General features: G+C 48.2%; 1 protein-coding gene across 2 annotated transcripts in view; it reads left to right on the top strand.

Moving 5' to 3' along the window:
* Positions 1 to 27,588, top strand: part of DOCK1 (dedicator of cytokinesis 1) — a 604,993-nt gene that overhangs the window by 554,880 nt on the left and 22,525 nt on the right. For both annotated transcript variants that reach the window (XM_036734505.1, XM_036734504.1), the window contains exons 41-48: positions 3,087 to 3,228; positions 3,365 to 3,443; positions 5,074 to 5,158; positions 9,507 to 9,593; positions 13,744 to 13,920; positions 15,307 to 15,390; positions 20,132 to 20,269; positions 24,761 to 24,906. In XM_036734505.1, coding sequence (XP_036590400.1) covers positions 3,087 to 3,228; positions 3,365 to 3,443; positions 5,074 to 5,158; positions 9,507 to 9,593; positions 13,744 to 13,920; positions 15,307 to 15,390; positions 20,132 to 20,269; positions 24,761 to 24,906 — 938 coding nt within the window. The remainder of the gene's footprint in view (positions 1 to 3,086; positions 3,229 to 3,364; positions 3,444 to 5,073; positions 5,159 to 9,506; positions 9,594 to 13,743; positions 13,921 to 15,306; positions 15,391 to 20,131; positions 20,270 to 24,760; positions 24,907 to 27,588) is intronic.

Genomic DNA, 27,588 nt, shown 5'->3' with positions numbered 1-27,588 from the left:
TCATTTTCTGAGCTGGGTGACTACTTATTCTGTCCCCTGGTTTAATGAAATCCCTCTCTATGATGCATCCTCTGCACTCCCTCCCACTTGGCTCTCCCTGTGAGTCTCTTCTGTTGCTGTGGAAATACTGTCTAAAGAGAGCAGTTGATCAGAAAGCCTGAATCTGAACAGCTTTGCCCCAAAGTAGTTCAGAAAAAAATGGCAGGAAATTTCTAAGGGACAGCCTCTAAATTGGATATGCGTTTGAGATGAATACTAATCCTCTAAAATTGGAAAAGAAGATATATGCCCAGCTCAGGGTAGAAGTCATCAATAACTTCCCTGAGAACTCTCAGGCTGTGATTGGCTGTAAATCTTGCCCGTTGCGTACTTGGTTCTAATGAAGTGCCCCCTGCCCCTATGGACAGTTATCTGGCCATGATTTAAAGCTAGTGAGTTCAGCCCTGTGGAAAAGATTATCCTGGCATCACAAGAGAGAAGGCAACCAGTCCTGAATATTTGAAGGAACTGGTCGTCCGTAGGAAAGCCACCATCAGCGAGAGAGCCACTGACATATTTACACACCAGCTTTGGGCTGAGCATGCACAGTGAGGGGTCCCTGCAGGAGCCGTAGACTCCAAAGAAGGAAAGCGAATTTCACCTGCATGCTTAATATTGAACCCTTCTCCCTGACTAAATTATTCGGTGTTACTGTGGATAATGTGCATATATAATGCTTCACAAATCACAGCTCACACGCACAGGTGAGAGGTCAGTTTGTCAACAACATTAGCTGTTTAGGCAAACCAAACACAGTAATATTTAGTCATTCATCCACTGCTGAGAGAAAAAGGGCCCTGGGGAAAAACAAACAAAATAAAAACAAAAAAAGCTTTTCATGCATCTGGGGTGTCCTCCCCTCAAAAGAATTGTGCCTTTCCCACGTCTCTCCTGATCCTTGTGTTCTCCACAAAAGAGAAATGTGTAAGTTTGTTTTTCGTTGTCTTTGCCTTTGAAGGGAGGGAGCCTTCCTAAACAAAGTGTAATCAACACTTGGAGAAAATGCTTTTGGTGCTTTTCTTGTTAATAATGACGTTGTTGTGCCTTTCTTTCTTCTGCCAAGGAGCTTAATGAGTGCAGAGCATTTTAATATTTTCACATTATGGCATCTTTGTATTAGTAAACCTTATGCAGAGAGTTCCTGAAATGGCTAGATCGGCACAGACGTAGACCATGCTGTGGAGCCTAGTCTGCTTTCTAAAAAGAATATAAATTTGTCAATCGGTCAATAAACATTTATCAAGCATCTACCATGTTCCAGGCACTGTGTGAGAAATACCGGGGTTACAGGCAAAGGGCCATCCCTGCTCACAGTCTAATGGGAAGGACAACACACAAACAACCATGTGCGAACCAGCTACAGACCAAAAAAACATGGGAGATGATCCTTAAGAGAAAGAAGGCTCTAAAATTCAGAGAGCTGGGGAGAGGCTTCCTGTAGAAGAGGGGGTGTGAACACGGACATGAAGGAAGCCAGAAGGCAGACAAGGGATGGAGAAGGACTCTTTGTCACTTGCAACAGAAGGGGATAGAAGAAAAATATGGACCCAGTATCCTGGCATGTCCCCATGATGTGGTTTGGGGGAGAACAGATAGATTTTTAAAAATTCAATCTTAATAATAATACCTTGCATCTACATACAAAGCCCTTGGGAGTATGGTTGAGACTACCACCACCCCTGGGAAATAGATCCACTAGAAATTTTTATCTCTGTTTTACAGAGAAAACAACTGAGAGTTAGAGAGACAAAGTGATGAAATGAATATTTCCTCTCCATGCTCTTACATATCCCACTCCTCACCGCCCGCCCCGCCATACATGCTGGAAAGTCAGGTCACTGACTTTGTCTGTATGTACACATACACACACACACACACACACACACACACACACTCCTATACATTAGTCAAACTGTGAAACTGATACCAAGCCAATCCTTATCAAAGAACCTTTATGTACACAGTTATAGTCAGGAAGGGATAGTGGCCCATTGGACTTTGGAGTCAGGAAGACTTAAATTCAAATCCAGCCCCAGAACCCTGGGAAAGTTATTTAGCCCCTGAGTACAGAGTTCACTCTCTCGAATTATCAGTTCCCAGGTGAATTGCTGCTACTCATCGGAAAGCCATTGCGTATTGGGAGTCCCTATAGCTGATAAAATCACTTTGATTTCAAACTTTGTAGAGAGTCGCCTCTAGCTCCGAGTGACCTGCCCTGGGTCATGGAGCCTGTATGTGTCAAAGGCAGAATTTGAACTCGTTTTTTTTTGTTTTTTCCCTGACTCACCGGAATCAATCAGTAAACATTTATTAAGTGCCTACTATTTGCCAGGCATTGTGGTAAATGCTGTGGATACAAAAAGTGACCTAAGACAGTCTCTGCCTTCAGTTAGCTTATAGTGTAATGGATTGCAGTTGCTAATGCTAGACTCCACTCTTTATTTCCTCTATCCTCCCTTTCCCTCTTCCTTTTTCTTTTGTCTTCCTTTCCCTCTCTTTTTTCTTCATTTTTCCTCTCTCTTCCTTTCTCCTTCCTATACTTTCTCTCCTTCTCTCTCCCCCAAAATCTTTCTTTTCCCTCCATTAACTTTATTTGAAAAAGGTGATTTCAAAATAAGGTGAGAAAGCAGCCTGAATCACTGCATGGCACAGTGTGGAAAGAGTTCTGGATTTGGGGTCCAAGGCCCTGGATTTGAAACTAAGCTCTGCTACTGGGCGTGCCCTTGGGTGAGCTATTTCCTCTCTGCACCTCAATGTACTTCTCTGGGATGGCCCAATGATCCCCAAGGCCCTTTCTCTAGTTTTCATTCTGTGGTAATTACTGGAATCCTCACCCCACATAGCCCTTGGTCCCTGTATACCTTCCACAGTGGGGAAGAAGATCATGGGAAGAACTAGCAATGTCTATCATCTTAGGGAAGGTGCTTGAATTAGCTGACCTTTGAAAGCAGGCAGCGGGCTGGGCTCCAGGCAGTCTGGCACTTTGGGGTGGATGTCTTCCAAACTTTTCTTTTGTGCTAGCATTTGACAGAGATTACTCTTTCTAGGGCAAAGTTTTCATTTACCGGGGAAAAGAATATGAACGTCGGGAAGACTTCGAAGCGAGGTTATTGACCCAGTTTCCAAATGCTGAGAAGATGAAGACGACGTCTGCCCCCGGAGATGACATTAAAAACTCTCCTGGCCAGTGTATCCTCCTGTGGTTTGGGGTTCAAGGCTGCTCAGTCGTGCCATGGCCTCGCTCTGTCCCCTGCGGACTTAGGTGCCCACCCACCAGAGCACCTTTGCCTTCTTGCGTTTGTTCACCCTTAACTCTTCCCTTCAGACATTCAATGCTTCACCGTGAAGCCCAAACTTGACTTGCCGCCGAAATTCCACAGACCTGTTTCTGAGCAAATTGTGAGGTAAGAAATTGCCCATCTAATGATCCTCTTGTTGATGAACTTCAGAGGTTTTTTCCTTGCCTTATTTTTCTGAATGGAAGCTCCTAATCCTCATTTCCCCTTACCCCACCCCACAACCAAGCAAGCATCCCCATCTGCTTTGGAGGTAAAAATTGGTTCACCATTTACAAGTGTAAGCCAATAGAAGAAAAGCCTGTGGTCAGAGTGCAGCATGGGCCATGAGTTTATGCCTTCAGGTAGCCAGTGTGGAAGCAAAGGGAACAGGTCTGCACTGTACAGTGCTTCTCTCTCATCCCAGGCAGACAAAGAACATTCAGGGTTCCATCAAACATGTTAAATGTGAACGTGTTTCTTTATGGCATTCTGGCCTGTGTTCCAACTGGCTCATGTTTCTGTTAGTAATGTTGCTGAAACAAGCATTTATTTAGCACTTGCTGTATGCCATTATATTAGGCTCTGACTTTCCATTCATTTTCAAAAATGAAAAGTTGTGGTGAAATACTTACTGACTTCAAATCCTGATTCTACCACCTGTGACCTTAGGCAAGTCTCCTGCCATGCCTAGCCCTCACTGTCATCATCTGTGAAATAAGATGAGGTCCTTTTGAGCTCCATCAGTGGTCCTGGCCTTCGAGGATCTTCTGTCCTGCTGGGCCATATCACTTGTAAAGACATAAATACACACATGATTAATTGAGGAAGATGGAGGAATGCTGTCATCTTGGGGTATCAGAAAGGACCTGCTTTAGGAGGTGCCTACACCTGAGCCAAGCTTGGAAAGAAGTCAGAAAAGGTGCTCTTGGCTGGAATGGTGTGTTGATCATAGAAATATTCTCTCTTCTGTGATACCCGTCCTTACCCGTGTTAATCTGTGGCCAAACTTTGCCTGAGAGCTGCTTTCTCATCATCCTGACACTTGGGAGTCACTTTTTTGCCCGTAAAATTCAATATTGTTTCTTTCACCTATTGTTAAAAGCATTAATAGAAGTAAAACTGGATGTCATGTTTATTTATACACGGTTGTTTTTATAAATCATAAAATTTAAGCTTTCCCACAATTTACTCAGAGTGAATCATTAAGCAAATGCAGAACCACATTGTCTACTAAAATATTTATTGTTGACTTGGGGAGCACCACTGCTGTTTGGGATGTTTGTTCATAAATTCCGTCCCCTTCTTTGGACACGTGTGCAGAGCTGTGTTTAAAACATGCGCTTTGTGTAAGGGAAAAACTGGAGTGATTTTTCCCACTTAAAGACCATTTTGCTATTTGTTAATCATATTATGTGCTTTCTCATTTATTTTAAATCATTTTAAAAAACAAAAATACAGTTATTTTGGAGTCAAGGTCCTCTCCCTCCTCCTACATCTGTCCCTCTTGGTTTCAGTGCTCATTAAAACCACTCCTGAATGCCTGCCCAAGGAGGAGAGTTTGAAACACCTAGTTAGGTCAGGCTTTTATCTTGTTTGCCAGAAGGATCATAGATTCTATCTGGAAACAGAGGCCTGGGAGAAATGACATGTAGATGGGCCGGACTGTTCCAGCCACGAGGTTGTTTGAATGTCCGGTGACTGGTTGTCCCTTGAGCTATTTCTTTTCCATTAATATATTTGTCCTGTGTTTCAACAGTTTCTATCGTGTCAATGAGGTGCAGAGGTTTGAGTATTCAAGACCTATCAGAAAAGGAGAGAAAAATCCTGATAATGAATTTGCGGTAAGGAAAAAAGACAACTTTCTGGTTGTAAAGCTTGCTGTGCTTCAGTTTGTCATTATGGCTGCTCTCTGCCTCTGGGTGGACAAGAGAAAAAGGACCCAAGTGGCTTCCAGCAAGCCAGATCTTTAAAGAACCCCAGATCTGAAGTCAAAGGAACAGGATTCAAATCCTGCCTTTAGTCATTACCCAAGTTCCTCAGCCTCTTTGGGCCCATTTCCTCAGCTTTAAACTGGCCTTGGAGGCCTCTTCTCAGCTCAAAATCTAGGATCTCATGATCCTATATAATGTGTCTATAACTGTACAACTGAATAGCGTTCTTTTTTTAAAACTTTGTGAAGAATATCATAGAATTTAGAGCTGGAAGGAGCCTCAGGAGTGCTCTCATCCAACCCCCTGGTTCATATATATAGAGAAATTGAGGCCAGAGAAATGCTGGAGAAAGGCCACACCCTTCACAAAGCTGGGCTTTGACCCTTGCTGGCTTCCACTGATTGTCCTGAGGCCCTGAATCCCACCCAGAGCTCTCCCCAGAGGATCCAAGGGCACAAAATCAAGGGCCACTAAACCACCTTGGCCATCACCAAATAAGGCCATAGTCTGGCTGCCAGGGGTCACTTCCAGAAGAGCCAGGAAATCTCTGGCGTCCTAAGCAAGCTCTTTTCTGGAGGTATCAAAACCAGCAGGAAGGTAAAGAGACCAGAGGATTAACCATGCCCTTCTCTATCATCAGGAGACTTACCTCAGGCTCCAAGAGCATTTCTCCGTGGCCCTTTGGCATAGACCCCACAGCTGGCTCCTCAGGAGGAAGGTTAGGGAAGGCCTTGGGGCTGTGTAGCCTGGAGAAGGCCCAGTGGGATGTGACATTTGTACAGGAGCTATCTTAGGAAAGAGGAGTTAGAATCTCCAATTAGCTTCGTTGTCTTAAAAAACAGGCAGGAGGGACAGTGTGCTATAATGGTTAGGGACTTAGGCTCCCATTTAGGACACGTGAGTTAGAGTCCTGCCTCTGACATTTACCGGCTGGATGAACCTAGAAACTTTCTCAGCCTCAGTTTCTTCATCTGTAAAACGGGGATGATAATGGCCCCTCCCTCAGCCTCTCAGACTCGTGAGGATCAAATGCTTTGCAGATTTTCAAGTGCTGTCTCTATCAGTGACAGCCATCACCATCATCTTTGTGGTCATCATCATTGTCGCTGCCATTGTCACTCTTAGCGTCTCTCTCAGAGTCCCTGGGCTCGTCCACCAAGGGCAGAGGCAGGCCAGAAACCAGGGGCCCCTTGCTCAAGGCTGTCTTTCCACAGCCACCCTGCCCCTCCTTTGTGTCAGCCCTGGAAAGGACAGTTTGCTTCCCCTGACTTTCTTAGCACACACAAAAGGCTTGATTTACAAATAAAACACAATTGACTCCATCTCAAACATCTTTTGTTTATTTATTCTTAAAAATTCACCAGGTATTTGTGTGCTGTTTGGCAGCATCCCCAGCAGGCACCTATACCCATGGTGCCCACACCCCTACAGGCCTTTTCTGGAATCAGCCTTTCTGTTGAATATAATCGGGATATATCTGGTCATTCTTAGATTAATTTGCAGCTGGACATGATGGCCGTGGAGGTGCCCAGAAGGCTGTGCCCTCCCCTCTGGGCTTACTCAGGTTAAAGGACAGCCAACATGGCTTGGGTTTTCTGGGTGCTCCCTCCTGGCCTAGGGAGCAGATCCATTCATGCTTTGACAAACAGTCTAGAGGGAACCAGGCAGAGATCAGGCTGAATGCCACGGGGAATTTGCATAGAACCTTAAGTGATCTCAGGCCACTTATGCCACAAAGACCAGCTTTCTAACTCATCCTCCCTTCAGTTCACCCCAGTTGCAAGTCACAGGGCACCATGGTCTCTGAAGAGTGTAATGTTAATGAAATGGGAAGATCTATTCCCCTCCCTCCATTAATAGGCCTCACCATGGAGCCCATTAAGGGAAGCTTGATTAAGGGAGGCTTGCTTGTAGGAAGGCTCACACCTTTTGCTAATTTCTAATTAGGGTTGTGATGCCCTCTGGCTCTGAGAAGCATATATATACTCTGAGGTGGGATTTTGCTTTGGGGGCTCCCTCATGAGAAGGACCTTGTGATTCCCTGGTGGAGACTCTGAGTGGCCATATGTTTAGATCTTCCCAAGTACTCAGAGGTAAAGGCGCTCTGGATCCAGTGATGCATGTAAAGTGTATAGCAATGTTGCCTTGATTCAGGCAGTAGAGCCCTGTCTGTTGGTCTTTGTTTCTCTGTTTTTATTTTCTCTGAAGTTCAGGGTGCTGACTTTTCCCCTGAACTAAGTGAATGATATATATGTTAAATTAAAGTGAGGTTGCTGACCTCTTAAACAGCTCTTTCCTAGAAAAGCAGATCAAAGAACCTGTGCTAGCGGGCTGTCTCAGGCATGCTAGGGTGCTTGCTGTGACAAGGAGTCAGTAGTGGGGCCTTGCCGATAGGCAGCAGAGAGACCTGTAATGGGCACAAAGGTGTAAGCTCCTTGAGGGAAGGGACGGTTTTGTTTGTGTCTTCAGGTATTTTTGCTACCTGAGAGCTGGCCTGACGTAGTGAACAGACCTATTCCTAGAGCTCAGAAGACCTGGGGTCAAATCTTGCCTCTGACCGTGGGCCAGTCACTCACCCCTCACTGCTTTAGGTAACTCCGAGACTGTGATTTCCAAAGGACAGAGAGCATGCTTCACCATCAGTCCTGGGAGTTCCCAGTGGGTCAGTGCATTTTTCAGAACAGTGTTATATAGAGTTTTTGTGGGGTTATAAATTATTCTCTTGGCTCTCCTTGTGCCTGATTATCCGTCGGTTCATACAAGCTCTCACCAGTTCTTCTGAATTCTTTGTATCTTTTCTATGGTGCAATACTATTCTGCTACAGAAATAAGGAAGTTAGGAAGAGCTCTGAGTTGGGAAGAAGGAGGGTGAGTTCTGTTTTGGAAGATACCTGCAGGATATCCAGTTGGGATGTCCAACAGGGCTGCATGGAAACCCTAAAGTAAAACCCTTGTATTCAGTGATACTGTTGCTAGACATATGCACCAAAGAAGTCAAAGACTGAGGGAAGGGTTCCACATGGAAAATGAGGTGGCTAGACCCAATCTCTCATTTTATTCCCCTCCCTTCCAACTCTGGGTCCCTGATCTTAAGGAAACCCAACCCCTCCTTTGTGATGCCTATCCTAATTCACTTTTGTGACTTGGCAGCTGGACTGTATCTGATAACGATAATGAAGAGCTCCATCTTGGTTGGGCTGACGATTCTGGATAATCTTCTCTTTGTTATTTTGGGAGGAGTCCACATGCTTGCGCCGTGCCCAGGCAGCCCTGCCCGTGCCCAGCATCCCCAGCCCCTCTCGGTGCTCCCTTTCCTGGTCACACTGTCTGGGGGCTGAAGGAAGGAAGGGCGTCTCCAGATACCTGCATTTCCCATCCAGGAGGACAGGTGTACATTCCTCTGAAAGACTTGACATTTTTAGGTCCTGGCAATATAATTCTCAAGAGCTAAATGCCTCCCTCTTAAAAGCCTCAGCCAAGTTTAAAGATTTAATGGGTCCAATTTAAGAATTTTCAGTGCAATTGAGAGAAAGTATCCTATCTAATGCTGAGGAAAAGCGGCTGGAGTTGAGAGCCCTGGGTTATTCTGAGCTCCGCCACTGATTGCCGATGTCGCCTGCAGCGATTTGCTTAACCTCGGCACGTCTGTGGTCTCATTCTACAACAAGAATAAAAATATTTGCAACTGCCTAGTGGGAAGGAGGAAGTGGGAACAGAGGCCCATCAATCATGCACTTAAGAGATGGGACCCATGCGTTAGCACCGTGGCCACACTGACCGTAACAGATACCTGGGACGAGCCGTGGTTTGCAGCGTCCACACTGATCGCTGTCTGTGGGGAGCAGAACATGGTCCGTCCAAGGGGTTACAGATAGGGGCTTGAAGTAAATGCTAGCCCTAAGAGTCAGAAAGTGTGGGCTCTAACCTGGGCTCATGGGCAACAGGGCAAGGGTCAGGATACCTGGGTTCAAATGCCCTCTCTGCTAGAGCAGTAACAGCGATGATGCACGGAGGGCTTTAAGAGTTACCAAAGGCTTTACAGAAGTTATTGTGTTTGATCCTTACACAGCTCAGTGAGGTAACAGCTGTTCTGTCCCCATTTTATAAAGGAGGTGACTGAGGCCCATAGGGGTTAATGATTGGCTGCTTCTTTTCTGTCTTTGTACTCCTGGTGCTGGCGCATGATACGTACCATCCATTGACTGATGAGCTGTTCTTCATAATGTTTTCTTTTCTTCTTTTCATGATACCTCCACAGAACATGTGGATAGAGAGGACCATCTACACAACGGCCTATAAGTTACCCGGGATCTTACGATGGTTTGAGGTCAAGTCCGTTTTCATGGTAAGGCACCTGACCCCCACCCCTGACTTACATGTGGGCCCTGAGGTAACTTCACAGAACAGGTCTTCTGCATCTTGAGAATACAAGGGTGTGTCCCTTATCGGCCTGCTCAAGTAAGCATACTGAAGGTGCTTAATAAGTGCTTACTGGATTGAATAAATCAGGGCAGTCACCAGCTCTCTTGCAAGCCGTAAATTAGCAGGGCAAAGTTGTTTTCCTACAACATGCTTTTGCTGGTGGATAACTTGGAAAACTTCTACTTGGTCACACACATCTCTATCTTAGGACAGAAAACTCACCTTTCATCAGTCACTCAGCATAGTTTCCCATCACTGGTTCTATCCTCTAAGCCCTTTGCCTATTGTTTCAATGTCTCTCTCTATTTGAACACTGAAACAAGCTCAGACTTTTCTTTACAGCCATTTCAGTCTCATCCTCCTGGACATCAGCGTGCCCATCCTCAGAAACTGCATCGAGTATTTTATTTCCCAAAAGTGCAGCTGGGCAATGTTCGACTCCCAGTTTTCTTCTCCAGAAAGAAAAAATAGCTTGCCTTGTGGTTCATGATAACCTTTTTGATTGCTGGTCTGGAGACTTGGGCCACAGTTTTTGATTGTTTGTTTTTTAGGCAGACAAGGAAAAGTTGTGGAGTAGATGATGGTGAAGTGAAGTAACTGGACATGGATAGGGTTGGCCAATACTTGAGAGCAGGATAGGATGTTTTGAATGGTTTCATGAATTTCACATTAATATTAATCCAGACAAGTTTAGGAAAGATAGGTTGATGAGGTAGAAATAACATTACAAGAGAAACCTGATTTGGAATCCCAGCTGTGAGATTTATGAGCTGGGTGACCTTGGGCAACACTTGGCCTGGCTTAGGAGCACTTTCGTCCTGGTAAAACGAGCATCATAACACTGCCGCTCCCTGCCTCCCAGGGCACTTGGTAAACCTTAAAGTTGTTCATTCCCAGGAGGCCTGTCACAGCTCAGGAAAGCCCTTTTTGTCCTGGATTGCCTGCGTTGGGGATTTGTATGGTGACCCCAGAAGAAGAGACCCTTTGTATAAACACGCACAAATCCTCCTAATGGCCCTCTGCCTGTAAAATCCTGTGTAATCAGGGATTATATTAGTCAGACTGCTGAGTGAAGAAGCTTAATAATGCCAGAAGAGAGAGAAAGGAGGATGAGGCCTGACCTTTTGTGAGAGCGAGCGAGCGAGATGGCATTCTTCTGCAGGCTGGATTTGCCAGGGATGGACATCTTCCTACAGAAGGTATAATATCAGGCTGGAGCCCTGAGTTTCTGGCCTCCAGGAAATAGTGCCCTTTCTGATTTGTGCAGTGGTCAGTTTTTTGGTACGATGGGTAGAGGACTGGCCTTGGAACTAGGGTGTGCAGCCCCCGTAATCTCTTCATCTCTCTGTGCCCACAGGGAACGCTCTAAATCTCTACATTGGGGAAAATTGCACTGGCAAATAGAGCATCTCCATCTGTGAATTCCCTATACAAGGAAAATCACAGGCATGGTGCCTATCCAGAAGTTTTTGGTTTATCAGGCCTCTAGGGAGGAAGAGTCCAAAACCGCCTGCATGACCCTGGGCAGACCACTGACCCCGCCCCCCACCCCAGATCTTCATTTCTCCATCTATACAGTGAGGGGGATGCGCTGGATGACCTTGTGAGACCCTGTGGGCTTTCAACCTGGGATCCTACAGGCTTATCCAAAAAGCAATTCAGAGCTTTTTTTTGTGTTGTTTTGTTTTTTGGAGGGGGGAAGGCAGAGCAATTGGGGTTAAGTGACTTGCCCAAGGTCACGCAGCTAGTAAGTGTGTCAAGTGTCTGAGGCTGGATTTGAACTCAGGTCCTCCTGAGTCCAGGGCCGATGCTGTACTCACTGCGCCACCTAGCGGCCCCACAATTCAGAATAAACACACACACACACACACACACACACACAAAACTGGGCAGCCTGGAAAGCCTTGGGGCTCTCTGCCCTCTCCAGCTGTTCCTCAATTTGGGAGGCCTACCTTAACTGGCCCAGACACCCCTAGGCCTCTCAGACACATTCTAACAGTTTCCTGAGTCTCCAAGATAGAGGATATTGGAAGGAGAAAAAGGAAGCCCCCAAACGTGGGCCTGCCACGTCCTTCCTTCCATCAGGAAGCCCCCAGTTTTGGGATCTCAAACAAGCTAAAACTACCCAGAGCCTGACACACTCCCGCGCCTGACCACCTAATCATGGCCCGGAATCATTTGAATTGAAAATAAGCCCACAGAAGATGCTGCTAAATGATAATTAAAACAGAGAATAATGCAATCAGTTTCCAGGTTTGAGGCTGACATTCGAAAAGGTTTGATTATAAGTGGTGTGTGTGTAAGTGGCTTGTGCAGCGCAGAGGCAGCCGCTCTCTCTGCTAATGAGGGATTGATGGAGATGGAGGGCAGGTAATGAGCTCCCAGCTCCTGGGGCTCACTCAGGCAGTAGCTGGCCTCCCTCCCCTCCCCGACCCTCCCCTCCTAAGGCCACCTTTGGTATTATTTTAGCTAAAGATGCTTCTGTCTCGCTCCCCATCCCTTTATCTCACAATTACCTACCCAGATCTCCATTTAGGGGAGGGTTTTTTAATGACCTTAGTGTTTCTTTAGTTCAGAGATGGACCAACGCATGATTCTTAAAAGATTTACCTCCTAGCCTTTCAAAACCAATTTGTTAATAATGATCACCACCACTCAGAGTGCCGGAGCATGAGCTTGTACTGGTTTGGGGGTTCAGGGCCCGGAGCCATCATTTCATTGGCACAGCACACTCCCAAGGTTAAAATCCCCTCCATCCACGCCAGGAAGCTATCAGTCAGCTAGGAATGAAGTGTCTGCTCCTCACCAACTTTTACCTTCTCTTTACGTCATACTCTCAGACAGTTGTCTACACAGCCTAGTGGCTAGGGAGCCAGGCATACAGTCAGGAAGGCCTGGCTTCCAGGCCTGGCAAGGCAACCCTACACCAATCACTCAACTTCTCTGGTCTCCAGGAAATTCTAAGTAAGGTGCCGCTAGTCCCATCCTACAGATGAAGACATGGAGGTAATAAGTGTGAGAGCCAAGATTCAAACAAAGGAAGGTCTCTCCTACCCCCAAGCGCAGCTCCCTGTCTATTCTACTAGAGAGCAGGAGGCAGCCAAAGGGGCCGGCGTATGCTTTGTCTGAACCTGAGAGGCAGAATTCCCACCACTTCCACGTTTGCTTCAGCTCTCTGTCCTATGACGACACCAGTCCGACAAGGTCCCTCTTGAAGCAGAGAAGCCTTCCCATCCTCCCTTTGAATTTTGAACAGCCCCTGTTGAAAAGTGATTTTAAAAAAAGATTAGAAAGCCCAAGCTTCCATGGCATGAACTAAGAAAGACTGCTTCCAAACTAAGTCAGAATGAGAGGGACAAGAGGAAAGCCTGGCCTCAGGTATGGGAGAGATCACTGGTTTGTGCATGATTCAGCGAGCACTGACCCAGAATCAAGTCCCAGACCTGGGAGACTCAAAACAGTCCCCCAAAGAGCCCCTGTGGGTCTTTGATCCAGTGGGATGATGTCTCTAAACCTAAAATCAAATGTCATCAAGGCCAGTTATGATTAGTAATGCTATTACTGAGATCCTGAGTGTAATGTCATCAGGATACAGGCCTGCGAGTGACATTGAAGATGTTCTGAATGACTCTCCTGGGCACCGAACAGAAGACGGGTCGGGGATGTGGTGAACAGCAGGCTAGACTTGGCATCAGGAAGACTTAGATTCAAATCTCACCACTGGAACTTCCCAGCTCAGAGGATGCTGGTGACCACCCAGTCAGCACTTGGCATACTATAGGTGCTTACTGAATGCTCGATGAATTAATGATGGATGAATGAATGAATGAATGACTGAACCCATGAATAGATGGGTGGAGTTGTTGCAGGAGCCAAATTAGCTAATATGTGTAAAGTGCTTCGCACACCTCCCTAAATGCCAGCATGCCATCTCCTCAGGAGGGGAGCAGAAGCACGGCCCCCTTGCTCTTCCTGTGACGCCCCGGGCCCCAGAGAGTCACCAGCAGTCAGCTCCCCAAAATGAATATCACATCCCGAGTGAAAGCTCCTTCTTCCTCCCTCCTTCCTCTCAGGTGGAAATCAGCCCTCTGGAAAACGCCATCGAGACCATGCATTTAACCAATGAGAAGATTAACAGCCTGGTTCAGCAGCACGCGGGCGACCCCAGCCTCCCGATTAACCCCCTCTCCATGCTCCTGAACGGCATCGTGGATCCCGCCGTCATGGGCGGCTTTACCAACTACGAGAAGGTAGGCGAAGACGGAGCTGTCCCCGGCCCTCCCTCCAGGGAGAGCTCCACAAAGGAGCTCCTGCCTTCTTAGAATTCCGTCTGGGGCGGCCGGATCATTTTCCATGGCTAATTGTGCGTTATTCACAGCAGTAAGACAAAATTTACAACCGATGCCAGGAAAGAAAGCCATTGGAAATGGGATTCTTGGGAGAAAAACATAATGAGATGGCATTATAGACTTGTCCCCTCCCTGACCGCCCTTTTTCATGCTGCCACCTCCCACCATCGCTGAGACAGCAAGACCATCTCTCTCAGGGTTCCCAGGCTGCCCCACCCTCTAGCCAGATCCCTCCCTTGTAATAATCCCTACGTATTCCTGAAACGGAAATCTGGGCTCCCCCACCCCGGTGCCGCCCCACTCCCACAGACATACACCTGGTAAAATAATCTCCACTGGCTCCCTGTTACCCTCAGGGTAAAATATTAAATCCTCAGCCTGCTGTTCAAAGCCCTGGCCAACCTGATTTCCACAGTATCTAATTCCCCCTCACCTCCGACCTCTCTGCCTTTGCGCAGTTTTCCCCTTGGCCTGGAGTGCCCTCTCTTCTCACCTTAGCCCCACCCCATCCCCTCTACCCTCTGCAAAGCATAGCGTGGGTACAACATGTAACATCTTCCCTGACTTTTTTATTTATCAGCACTCTCTCTTAAAATTAATTTGAGTTACTTTCTGTCTGCTTGGGATCTTGGGGTGTCTCTTGGGCTGTCTCTGCTTGCAGAGGCCACTCAGTCCAGTCCTCTTGTTTCATGTGGAGGAGGCAGAGGCCAGAGACCCAGGGATTGGCTCCAGGTCGCCCAGAGGCAAGACTTGGCTCTGCCCTCTGACTCTCTCCCACTCTGGAATTCTTTCCCTCGTCCGGTGCTTGGCAGATGGGGGTTACTCCCTTCCTGTCCTTGTGGGAGGGGACATAGTCTGATGGAATGATCTGTGGCTTCAGAGTCTGAGAGCCTGAGTTCATGCCCTCTGACCACCAATTCCCACTTTTGTGGCCATGGACCGGTCTCTCAACCTGTCTCTATAAAAGGCAGGGGTCAGACCAGATAACCTCTCAGGGCCCTTCTAGCCCTCAATCAGCGATGCCAGCCATGGGCCAGCCTGTGGCTTGTTGTAAAGGAGCCCAGCGCATCTCTCCCCAACATCAATGGGTGCTTCCCCATCATGGTGGCATGTTTATCACCAGCCATCAGGGGCCAGGTTTCTCCTGTTTTGCTTTGGGCTTTTTTTGCCAGGGTCTGGGAAGACATGGTTTTTTAGTTCATGGCCATCATCTTCATCAGAAGCTTTGAAAACCTTCAACGTTATCCTTAATTTCTGAAGTAACCAGTATTTCCCCATCTTTGTTAGGCCTTCTTCACAGAGAGATACATGCAGGAGCACCCAGAAGACCATGAAAAGATTGAGAAACTCAAGGACCTCATCGCCTGGCAGGTAAAGTCAGCTGGGACCAGTTGGGTCAGGGGCCCAATCAAGGTCAAGGGGCATCATTCCCTGGTCTGCCTGCCAACAGCGATTTGCAGGCATCCAGCCACCCCCACCCACCCCCAGGTCCATGTGGGCCCTACTCAGAACAGCAGCCAGTGGCTGACATTTTGTTTCTTCTGAATCATCCCACCAGTGACTCAAGTTATTAACCCCACTCTTTGGCTCAGCACAAACAGTCATGGAACAAGATGCACATACCCAATTATATGTTGCTAACAAGCACATGGCTGCCTTCTTAGTAAGTGATATACACACCCCAAGAAGCCCCCCCCCCCCAAAGTTGGTGGAGCCAGGATACACTGTCCTTAGCAGGGGAGCCAGTGACTAACCTGGGAATCTGGGGTTATGTTAGTGCCTGACTCACCTCCAGAGGGAATAAGCTTCAGGATGGTTCATAGAATCCTGGACCGAAGGCCAGAGGAGACCTAGTTCAACCTCCATGTTTGACAGATGAAGAAACTGAGGCCCAAGAGAGGCATGTGTCTGTGTGAATGCAAGTGTGTGTGTGTGTGTGTGTGTGTGTGTGTGTGTGTACATGTGAGTGTGCATTTGTGTGCATTTATCTATGTTTATGTGTGTCTGTGTACGTGTATGTGTGTGCATGTCTGTCCATGTGTCTGTCCATATATATGTGTCTATGCATGTCTTGTGTATGTATATGTTTGTGTGTGTACATCTGTGTGTGTCTGCGTGTCTATGCATATGTTCGTGTGTGTGCCTCCATAAGTCCATGCATGTCTGTGCCTGTGGGTCTGTCTATGTGTGTATGTGTCTGTCTGGGGGTGGGGGCAGTCAGGACTCATTTCTCAGGACATGACTTGGCATCCCTTGAATTCAGAGGAGGAGGGAGAGACCGTTGGACTTTCTGGATGAGTCTGTTTGTCGTGGTCTCTAGCCAAAGCATAGCCTCTGTAGCTGCACAGGCCCCCCCAGGCCTCAGCAGGGCCAGGGCCAGGCCAGTCGGGGCCACAGGAGTCGTGTTGAGTCACCGTTTCCCTGGGAGCTTTTACAGTGAATTGGATTTTAGGAGTTGCAAGTCTTACAGAGGAAACTAATTTGTTCCCAGTGGATCATCTTGGTGTCAGCACCGTGGCATTGCCCCTAATCACTAGATTAAAAATATATTTTAAAGCAACTCATAGAAAGGGATGTATAAAAAAAAACTGCTCTAGCTTTGAGCCACTCTTTTAAATGAAAAATTAATGAACATACTTTTACAAAACATTTAATTTACTTTTGCTTTATACTTTACACATGTTTTGAAAGTAAACTTATGAGGCAGCAGTACAGATAGAGAACCTTCCTTGGAACCAAAAAGACCCAGGTTCAAATATCACCTCTGATACATTTGAGTTATGTGACCTTGGACGAGTCACTTGTCTTTTCATTGCTTCAGTTAAGTCTCTAAGACTCTAAGTTGCCTGTGAGAAGGTGCCAGTCAGCATTGGGATTGGGGATTTCCTCCTCTGAGAGTCCTTTGCACCAGTGAGATCCCAGGCCTGGTGGCACCTATCCCTCATGAAGCCAATTTATGAGTATGTCTGCTGGAAGCCCCAGCTCAGCAGGGGATGTGCAGGACTCCCCACGTGCAAGACAGGCACTGTCCTCCACAGCCATGCTTTTAGGGAAGTGCAGAGACCCATCCGTGCCAGCGAGAACAGGGATTCCATCGTGTGCATGTGTGTGCATGAATGTGTGTGCAGCTGAAACTGAAGTCATGAGAGCTGAGTTTGATCCAGCCTCTCCCTCCTCCCTGTTTGAGACCATGGGCAGCTTTGCCTCGGTTTCTACATGTGCTAAACAAGCACCTGGGAGCGTATTATGTGTCAGACACCTCGCTAAGCTCGGGGCCCAAGCTCAGCAGTCCTGCCCTCCAGGAGCTGATCCCAACACAGGAGACAACCTGGACCCCCACTGGTCTGGGCCCCAGGGACCTCCAGCTCCAGTCTCGCCCTGACAGAAGCCAGGAGTAGCCCAAGCCGCTGCATGCTCCAGTGTTTGCCAAATGCTGTGCTCCCTTAACCCCCTTTAAAGGTCCCTCCTAGGGAAGGGCTACAGGTGTTAATGTCTCTGTTTTACAGATTGAGAAACTGAGGTCCAGAGAGATTTCCTTTGTAGGGTTACACAAGCTGGTGAGTTTCAGAGGCAGGATCTGAACTCAAGTCAGCCCAAGTCCCATGCCCAACCCTCTGTCCATGCTGACACTCCAGCACCAGAGACGCTATATCTTATTGAGACTGCCCTTTGTAAGGAACATGCTCACGATGTTCTATGAAGAGGCAACATATTTGGGAGTAAACACAATGTTTCCATTGTGTGTGACTAAGTCAGTAAGATAATGTGTGTGAGTGTGTGTGTGTGTGAGTACAAGTGCGTCAGTGTGTGTATGTGTTTGAGTGTGACTGTTTATATTTGTGAATATGAGTGTGTGTTAGTGTGAGGTGTGAATGTGTGTGGTTCTGAGTGTGCGTGCGTGTGACTATACATGTGGGTATGAATAAATGTGAGGGTGAGAGTATGTGTGTATTGGTTGGATGAGTGTGGTTGGGTGTGTATGAGTGTGACTGAGTCATGTTTAAATGAGTGAGGGTGCGTGTGAATGTGTGTGAATATGTGAACTAGAGTGAGGGCGAGGGTGTATGAGAGTGTGTGTCAATGTGAGTGAGAGTGTGTATGAGTGTGTGGGTGTGCATGTCATCCGTTTCCCACCACCCAGCTGGAGCCCAGTCAGTTACTGATGACGGTGCCTCACTGTCCATGCCTCCAGTGTCCTAGGCACTCGGGATGCACCAGCTTGGGGGGGGGGGTTCTAAATGGCACCAAAACATGTTTTCTTCATTGGTTCCCTCCCAATTGTCTCTCTCAGAATTTGTTCACACAGCCTTCCACTGTGGACTCGTTATCCCCCAGGCTGATAAATTTGCCCGTTTGGATCGCTCTTCTGGCGTGTTGGAAAAATCTGTTTGTAATCAGTATTAGAGCTTAATTATGAAATATAGAGGGGAGGCCTCTTAGCCTGATGATTCTGACTCTTCGCCAAGGGCAAACCCAGGCTGCCGAGCAGACGTCCATTGCAGAGGCCTCGAGTCCAGCTGCCTCTGGACAGATAAGGAAGCAAAGGATGGGAGAGACTGAACACCAAGCTCAGGGTCGCAGTGGTAGTAGGCACCATCCCATCATGGGGAAGCTGAGGCCTAGAGAGGTAGTCAGTGGCTGAGCCAAGATTCGAACTGAGGTTGTTGGACCTGAGAACCAGGACTCATTCTCATTATGCCTTTGAGAGAGAGGAGTCGGGGCTTGTCTGGAGATGCTGTAGCAAAGACGGTCTCTCTTGACACCCTTTAAAGGTCAGCCCCGACCTGTCCACACTCTAAACCACCAGTGGCAGCAGCCTTGGCTGGAGAAGGCTGATTTCCCTTCACAATAACCTGGAGGGTTCAGGGTGACAGATCACAGCGAGTGAGGAAGTGTAGTTGTGAAACACTGTCAGCTCGGCCTTTACAGCCAGCTGCCTCAGCTAAGAATGCCAGCCCTCGGACTGGACCTTCCAATAACAGAACAGGCCAAAGGCACCTGGAACCTGCTCATCTCAGACACGTCTGTCCTGGGACCATCAGCCAGTAGCAGTCAGCCCAAATCAGGCTGCAGCAAGCCAGGACGCGTCAGCTGGGTCCAGAACCCCGGCAGCCGCCACTTCCAGATCCCATCTGGGCAAGGTGGCTGAGAGTGGGCTTAGGGCTTGGGAGGCCCCAGCAAATTCCATTGGCAAAATTGGGTTCAATTCCCCAAACATTAATTAATTAATTAATTAATTGAAGTATCCCACATGCAGAATACTTTGCTGTGTCCTGGGGGGCACAAAGCCAACCATGAAATGGCTCCTTCACTCAAGGAGTTTCTGTTTTATTGGGGAAGAACAACTGGGCACTGCTGCGTAAGTCCAAGATGGAGACAAAACCAATACCCAGGAATAGAGGGTGGGGCACCGACAGCTATGGGAATCGGGAAAAATGATGGCTTCGGGGCTGGATGGCGGAGGAATGAGAGCTTAGACTAGATCGATGAAAAGCCATTACTCAATGATAAGAAGAAATAGTCATTAAAATAAAGTATGAACATTTATGAAGCACCGACTACGTGCCAGACATTGTGCTAAGTGGGATGCAAAAAGAGGCAAAAGACCTGCCCTCAAGGAGCTTCTGGCTCCTCAGAGATAACATAGAATAAAATAGTAGCCAGCATTTATGGAATACTTTAAGATTAGCAAAAAAATTTTAAAATATTTTATTTGTTGTCTCATTTGATCCTTACAACAAGCCTGGTATGTGAGGTGGGGGGGGGAGGGAATGTGCACCACGGCCCCAGTGGGGGAGGGGAACACAGGGCTGCACCCCCAGGCCCCAGTGGGGGAGGGGGCACAGGGATGGATGCACCCCAAGGACATTTCCAGCTCCTGTACCCCATGACTCTCGAGTTCTGGCTGATTTAGTCCAACTCTCGATGGGCTTCACTAAGCTCCTACTACATGCGGCCAAGGAGCGTAGTTTATCTGCCAACTAATTTTTCTTTATCTGACCCTCCACTTTCATTTCGCTTTTCTTCTTCAACCACTGTAGTCATTGTAAGTTTGTAGTGCACACGGTTCCATCACGGGAAAATCCACCAGCATGCTCTCTGTGTTTTTCAGATTCCGTTTCTGGCAGAAGGGATCAGGATTCATGGAGAAAAAGTCACCGAAGCGTTGAGGCCGTTTCATGAGCGGATGGAAGCTTGCTTCAAGCAGCTGAAAGAGAAGGTTGAGAAGCAATATGGGGTCCGGACCATGGTGAGCAGCTCAGACTGGACGATGTCTTGGGGGGAGGGTCTCTGTCGTGGAGCTCAGAGGAGAAATGGCCGAGGCAGGTGGGGCCCACTCTGTTTGGAGAGGGAGGGAGGGAGGCATTTTGGACCTTGTCTGAGAGAAGAGCACTGTGGCTGACAGAAGGTCTTTAGTCATGGCCCCTGTTACTGTGACCAAGAGGGTGGGTGGATTGCATAGGTTTGAGGGAGGCCTCTCAGGCCATCTTCAGGGACTTTGGAGGCCTCCTGATCCAACCTGGACCTGAACAAAGAGCCCCTCTGCAACGTACCTGGCAAATGCTCATCAGCCTTGATTGTGACCCTCCATAGACAGGGAACTCAGTACCTACTGAGGGGCATGTTCTATTTTGTGAGAGCTCTTACTGTGAGCAAGACATTCCTTTTTTTTTTTAAATAATATTTTATTCCTTGTTACATGTAAAGACAATTTTCAACATTCACTTTTTATAAGATTTCGAGTTCCAAATTTTTCTCCCTGCCTCCCTCCTTCCCCTCTCAAAATAGCAAGCAGTCCCTTGTAGGTTGTCCATGTTGAATCACCCAAAACACCCTGAGGAAGCTGCTCCCTAAATCCAACCTGAACCTGCCTCTCTGTGACTTGGACCCATTGTTCTCAGTTCCGGGCCGTGTGGGAGACAAGCCTAAGCACCTTCCATGGGACAGATGGCCATCGTGTTCCCCCTGAATCTTCCTTCTCCAGGCTGAACAGCTCCCCCACAGCTGATTGGTTATCCTGATTAATCAAACAACAAGCCTTTACTAAGCCTCTACCACGTACCAGGAACTCCGCCATACACTGGAGATACCAAGACAGAAGCTTATATTCTCGTGGTGGGGGGGGGGGGTGCGGGGGGCGGGGGCCGGGGGGCAGTGCAGCAGCATGCGGTCTGTCCCCTCTGCCAGGGGAAAGTACTTCCTTCTCACCTCCCGCTCTTGGAATTCATGGCTTCTTTCGAGACACAGATCAAGTACCACCTGAGGGAGGCAGCTAGTGAACCCCTCCAACTCCCCCTGGCCACTTTGTCTGTGTTGTTATGTGATTCATATACACCCGTGTGTGTGTGTGTGTGTGTGTGTGTGTGTGTGTGTGCCTGCTTCTAGGGGTGAGGGGCCCAGAATACAGGAGGAACCAAGGAAATTTTTCCGTGTTTTCTGCTCCTGTTTGAATGTATCTCCATTTCATCGCCCTTGGGGTAGGATCAGGTACCAAGAATTTCTTCCCCTTCCTTGATCCCAGCCTCTTCCCTCCCTTTCTCTTGGTGAGATGGGACCTCAGAGCGGGAAGGCCAGGCCTCCCAGTGGCTTCTCAAGCCTCGGTCTTGCCCCTTCCCCTGCAGTCCCTCCCTCAAAAGCGTCCTTTTGCCTTGAGCCAGAACTAGAGGCCCTGTCAGCGTGTTTATCCAATGCTTACCTTTACACACTATTACACATTTTTTTTCTGTTGGAAATGGATTTTACCCAGCAGAGTGATTTTTAGGTTTCTAGATAGATCGACTGAGCAGTGGAGGAGAAGGGCTTACTAAGACCCTCCCAGGGAATCCCAGGGTCTCAAGAATTTGGCTGGATCTTAAAGGCATCTTATACAACCAAAACCTGAACCACAATCCTTAATTCTGGCAGCAAACTCAAATAGAAACAGATGCCTGCCCCATTGGCTTAGAAAACCACAAGTTAACATCATCTGTATTGTATTGTATATTTATTTATTTTAGTAAGCATTTCCCAATTACATTTTAACCTGGGCGTTTTGCCACATGGTCTGTGTGACCACGGGCAAGCCATTTAATCTCTCTGGGCCTCATTCTGCTGATCCGTTGAGTGGGGATGATATCTACCTTACAAAATGGTTGTGAAGTTCAGCTGAGACCGTGGATTTTTACAAACTTCAGCACATTTTGTAAGCCAGTTATTTTTATTACTCTTGCTGCTTCAGCCATCTTTGGGGTCCCATTCAGCATGCGATCCAGGTGACTCTGAGATCATCCTGTCCACCCTCCTCATCTTACAGGGTGAGGAAGCTGCATGCCTGAGAGAGGAAGTCCCTGGGCCATGGTCATAGAGAGAGTGAATGGTGGCCACCTCTTCCCATTTCCGTGGTGACCTTTATTTTTCTCTACCTCCAAGGTACTGCCAGACTAAAAGTGCCTCAGTGCCTTGGAATGGCATTTCATTCATTCCCATGTTTAAGAAAAATTTCTTGAATCCTAAGCCCTGCAAAGCATTATGCTCAGGCCTGGGGAAGAGTCAGTTTAGATAAGACACATTAGATACCCTCAGGATTCTTGTAGTCAAGTAGGGGAGGGGGAGGAATCGCTGAGACAGATCATCATTATCACACAATATTACTTGAACAAGTGCCTGGTGAGGTCTAAGGGCAAAGGGATGCTGGGAATCCAGGAGCGATTTTTCTGGAGAAGGTGTCAGATCTTGCACCAAGGACCAGAGGACCTTGGGGACCCAGTGTGTGCTTCGCTTTGGGCCTAGGCTAGACCAGCCCCTACCAAGCTTTAGAAAGTTGGGCCCCCCAGCATCTGCTTGGCAACCTGACAAGCCAAGCTTCTTGGCACCGGTAGCCCAGCCTGAAACCCTGCTGCTGAAGAGGCTCTTAGAAATCAGGGTTTTTTCTTGCCATGGGTCTGCTTGGAGGGCCCTTCACCAAAGTCAGAATCTCTGAATAGTGCTTGATGATTTGGTGTTTGCCACTTGTTAAAATCAGTATTGAGTGCCAAGGAGACTTTGAGTGCCAACGTCATGCGCGCCCAAAGTTTGACTCCACTTGGATCTGAATTCGTTTTAAGAAATCTCCAGGTGTTCAAGTGACCAGTTTTCTTTGTATGTGAAAGGCGCTATCGGCATTTACTCAAGTCCAGCCCATAGACCCAAAGCAGAGCTCCCTTCAGGGTCACTGAGTGTGTGTGTGTGTGTGTGTGTGTGTGTGTGTGTGTGTGTGTGTGTGTGTAGGTGGGGGGGCAGAGTTGACGGTGCTAGGGGTTAGGGATGGAAGGAAGCTAGGGCCATCAAGGGTCAAGGAGCTCACATTGTAAGTAGTACAAGATTTTAAGCTGAGATCCTTCCTCTGGACCTGAAGCCTGGAGCCCATATGGCCCAACTATAACCTTGGGGGCTGTTCACAGCAAGTCCCAGCCCTGTGAGTTGCCAAATATAAGCTTCCTTGCAAGGCTGGCAGGGATCTTAAGGATTAAAAATGCAGAAATGGGTATAATTGTGATAGAAATGCTGACAGCTTCGGATACGATTCCCACTTCTCTTAAGAAGTGGTCATTCCTTAACTGTGTGTCGTCCGAAGGAAAAATGACCAGGTTTTAAAGTGACTGGTCGATAGTAATTTGATGAGAAGGAAACGTGTCCCAGGACTGAGGACAGAGATGGGACTGAACTGGATTCGTCCTCTCAAAGTTATCTCTGTATCTTCTCCAGCACTTCTTAGGTCTTATGCACACAGTGGGTGCTTTATGGCGAATGGAGTGGAATTGAAACCAATAGATCATTAAAATCAGCAACATGCAATGACATAGAGGTCTCAATAATACAAAGAAACAATGGAGAATTTCCCTTCTCCCAGGCACTGTAAAGCTCTATCATCTGGTGGAAAGATTTGTTCATTCAAGAAACATTTATTAAGCCCCTAGTGTACGCATGATGGGAGACCTGGCCTGTGCCCTAAAGGAACTGCGTAGTACAAGATATCTGCCTCCTTCTTGGACTCCCTGGGTTCAGACCAGCCTTGGAGCCTCAATGCCCTCATCTGTAAAGTGGGGATGCTCGTGCCTGCACTGGCGAACCCCACAGGGCTATGAGCTATGGAGTATTGCAAAGAAAACTACCTTGAATGAAGAAAGCTGAACCGGCTTGGCTGGCGGTGTCCCCGAGCCACACCAGGGGCCAAAGTCTGGAAAAAGGCTAAACACCTAAGTACTAACAAATGACACATTCTGGATGGAGAATTAGTTAGTGGGAGAAAAGGAGAGTTATCAGAAGAGTTTCTGGTTTATCCAAGCTGAATGTCAAAAGCTGTTTTGAACATTTTTTCTTCCTGATAGGCTTTTGGCTCTGAGGGTTCTAATCCATGTTGTTTATGAGAGTGTGGAAGGGTCACATTCAGAGGAAAATTGAATTCCGTCCTGGAAAGAATTTCAGCCAGTGATCATGGGACCAGACCTGGGATTTCATTTGATTTCGATTCCTCCAGGCCTCTCACCACAGCTTGCAGTCTTGGGGTGGGGCGGGGGGGGGGGTCCCCAGAGCACTGAGAGGTAAAGTTATTTGCCCAGGATCATACAACCAGTAAGTGTTGAAGGTGAGTTTTGAACTAGACTTATTAGTGTGACATGCCACGACTCTAATCACTGCACTGCTTCTGACTCCAAGCATAATTCTGAAATCCATCCAATGACCAGCGCTCACAGCTGGATAAACATCCGTGCTCTCTTTGCAGCCCTCGGGGATGGACGACAGACGAGGCAGTCGCCCGCGGTCCATGGTGCGCTCCTTCACCATGCCCTCCTCCTCCAGGCCCCTGTCAGTCGCTTCAGTCTCTTCGATGTCCTCAGATAGCACCCCTTCCAGACCTGGCTCTGATGGGTAAGAAGGCACTAACGCAGAATGGGGGAGGGGGACTGAACAAAAGTTGAAAGAATTGGGAACGATTCACCCCTAGGAGACAAGACTAAGAATCGTGCTGTGTCTTCAAGTATTTGAAGAACTGTCTTGTAGCAGAGGGTTTTGGTGGGCTCTGCTGGGCCCCAGAGGGCTGACCCATCAAGTTCATTGGGCTGCTTCTCACGCTGTGCAGTATCCTCTCACTGGAGATCTCCAAGCAGAGGTTGGGTGGCCCCTTTCTGGCACCTCCAGAGAAGGCATTCTCACTGAGCTAGAGCCCACACAGGATAGCGCCTGAGGGCCCTTCCAGCTTGTACAGCCCTGGGTTCATCGTCCACTTGGTCTCATCAGTATGGCTTCTCTTCCCCCTGGCAGGGGCGGTATTGCCTCCCATCCGCACCTGGGAAGAACCTGTACTTTACTCCCATAGATTTCCCATGGAGGGTCCTCCCAGTGCTCGGGTTCTAAATGGTCTTTGAAACCTTGGGCTGGTTCATCAGACTGATGCTGCCATCTGAGCCCCAGAATGTGCCCCAGCCTTTTGGGAAAAGTGGGAAGGTAATTTTGCCGGCCGACTTTGGCCCGGCTGCTAAGCTTTCCAGAGGAAAGGGTGTCCCAGCCTGGTGGTCTCCCACATTGTGCTGGCACCCCCGTGCTCCACCCTCCCACTGCAATGCTCCCCTCAACTTTCCACCCACCATTGGTGTGCTCAAGGCCAGTGATGGCAGGAAGGTAGCGCCACCAGCCTCCCTTTGACAATCTGGGGCTGGACTCTCCTGCCTCTGGGCAGGTGACATTCCTGGTACCTTCTCCCCAGGTAGAGGGGAGTCCTATCTGGACCTGGGATTGGTGGTTCACTGCCCCCAAAGCCAAGCAGAACGATTCTGTCTCCACCACTGAACACAAGGGAGCCCCGAGGAGGAGACCCAGCTGCCCTGTTTAGCAGCTCTGGGGCAATTCTACACATTCATGGCATCCTCCATTTAGACACTGGGACCAAGCAGTCATTGGCCCATAGATTTAGAGCTGGAAGGGACCCAGAGACCATCAAGGCCCAACCTGTCATTTTACAGATGGAGAAAAGTCAGGCTTGGAGAGGAGAATACAGGTAGTAGATGACAGAGCTGGGATTCAAACACAGGTCCTCTTGGTGACAATCCCAGCGGGCTCTCCACTCGCAGTCAAGTGACTGAAATGCACCAGGAGTTCTAATGGTGCAAACAGCCAATATCAACCAATAAAATCCTGGAAGAGTGTATCACATTAACGTACGAGCAGCTATTTTTGCAATGCATGCCTGAGAGAGAATATGTCATATGTCATATTGAATGTGGTAGTTATTATCATTAGCGTTTATAGAGGGCTTTACTCATGTTATTTCATTTTATGCTCACAACAACCCTGGAAAGGAAGCGCTGTTATTATCCCCATTCTACAGATAAGGAAACTGAGGCTGAACACAGTCGAATGACTTGCCCAGGGTCACACAGCTGGTGTCTGAGGCCGGATTTGAGCTCAGGGCTTCCTGACTCCGGACCCAGCACTCTCTCCACTGTGTCACCTAGCTGCCATCATCAGTAAGTAATGATGACCGGTGGAATGGCTCTATCGTGGTGCTGGAATATTATTAAACTCACCTCCTTACAAGAAGAAACATGGCATGAGTATGGATGTTTCCTCTGGTTCAGCACAGCCTCCTCTCTCCTCTGAGTCCTCGCTGGCCTTTGAACGTCACAGTCTGCTCTCCGTGGGCAGGCTCTCCCCAAGAGGGACGGCCGCCTCGCTGAGGGAAGGCAGGATTTGAAGGCTGATTCTGCCACCTGTGTGACTTTGAGCTGGTCGCTCAGTCTTGCTGGGCCTCAAGTCTCTCCTCGGGAATGGGAGCAGATTGAACTAAATGACCCCAAAGGCCCCTCCCAGCTCCAGAGCCCCAGCCCTAGGGTCTTGTTTTCGACTCCATTCTCTGGGGGTACAGAAGAGGCACCAGGACAGTAGAGCAGGTCTCCCAGCAGAGAACTTTGCAGATGCAATAACCTAAAACACAGTCACCTGGGACCATTTGGTGGTAGGGCAGACACCCCCCTACACACATCCCCACACACACACCGTCATAGTTACTGAGGGCCCGTCTAGAGCATGGGCCGGGGGAAACTGACATTCATATTGATTACCTCCCATGGGCTCTGGTGAAGAAAGTAAGGCAGTTCATGCTTCCATCTCAGGAAGATTTTTGTCCAAAATGCTGCCCTCCCTCTATCAGCTGAGCCTCCAGAGTCCTGCCTGCAGGTTCAGGGTTGCCAAGCCAGGTGAAATCCCGCTCAGGGCCCGGCCTGCAGCCATCCCATGGACCATCCCTGCTTAGCACCCTCCCAGCTTGGGGCAGTCACTTATTTAAGGATTTGCAGTCCCTAGCTTTGATTTTGATAGAACCTTCATTTCCACACATATCCTTCCCTACATCCCCACCCTTTACTCTTTGGGATGTCATAACAAAGAATAAAAAAGAGAGAACAAACCAGAGTTCTGCTGACCTCAGCAGCAGATGGGCCAGGGGTGGGCTGGCAGAGTGCTCCATGTTCCATGCTCTTCCTCCCTCCATGAGGGAGGGAGAGAAGTCCACTTCCTCATCTCTTCTCCAAGGCTGTGCTTAGTTATTCTGACTCA

The sequence above is a fragment of the Trichosurus vulpecula genome, chromosome 8 (genome assembly GCF_011100635.1).
Source record: "Trichosurus vulpecula isolate mTriVul1 chromosome 8, mTriVul1.pri, whole genome shotgun sequence".
NCBI lineage: Eukaryota > Metazoa > Chordata > Mammalia > Diprotodontia > Phalangeridae > Trichosurus > Trichosurus vulpecula.
This window is presented reverse-complemented; position numbering and strand designations above follow the sequence as displayed.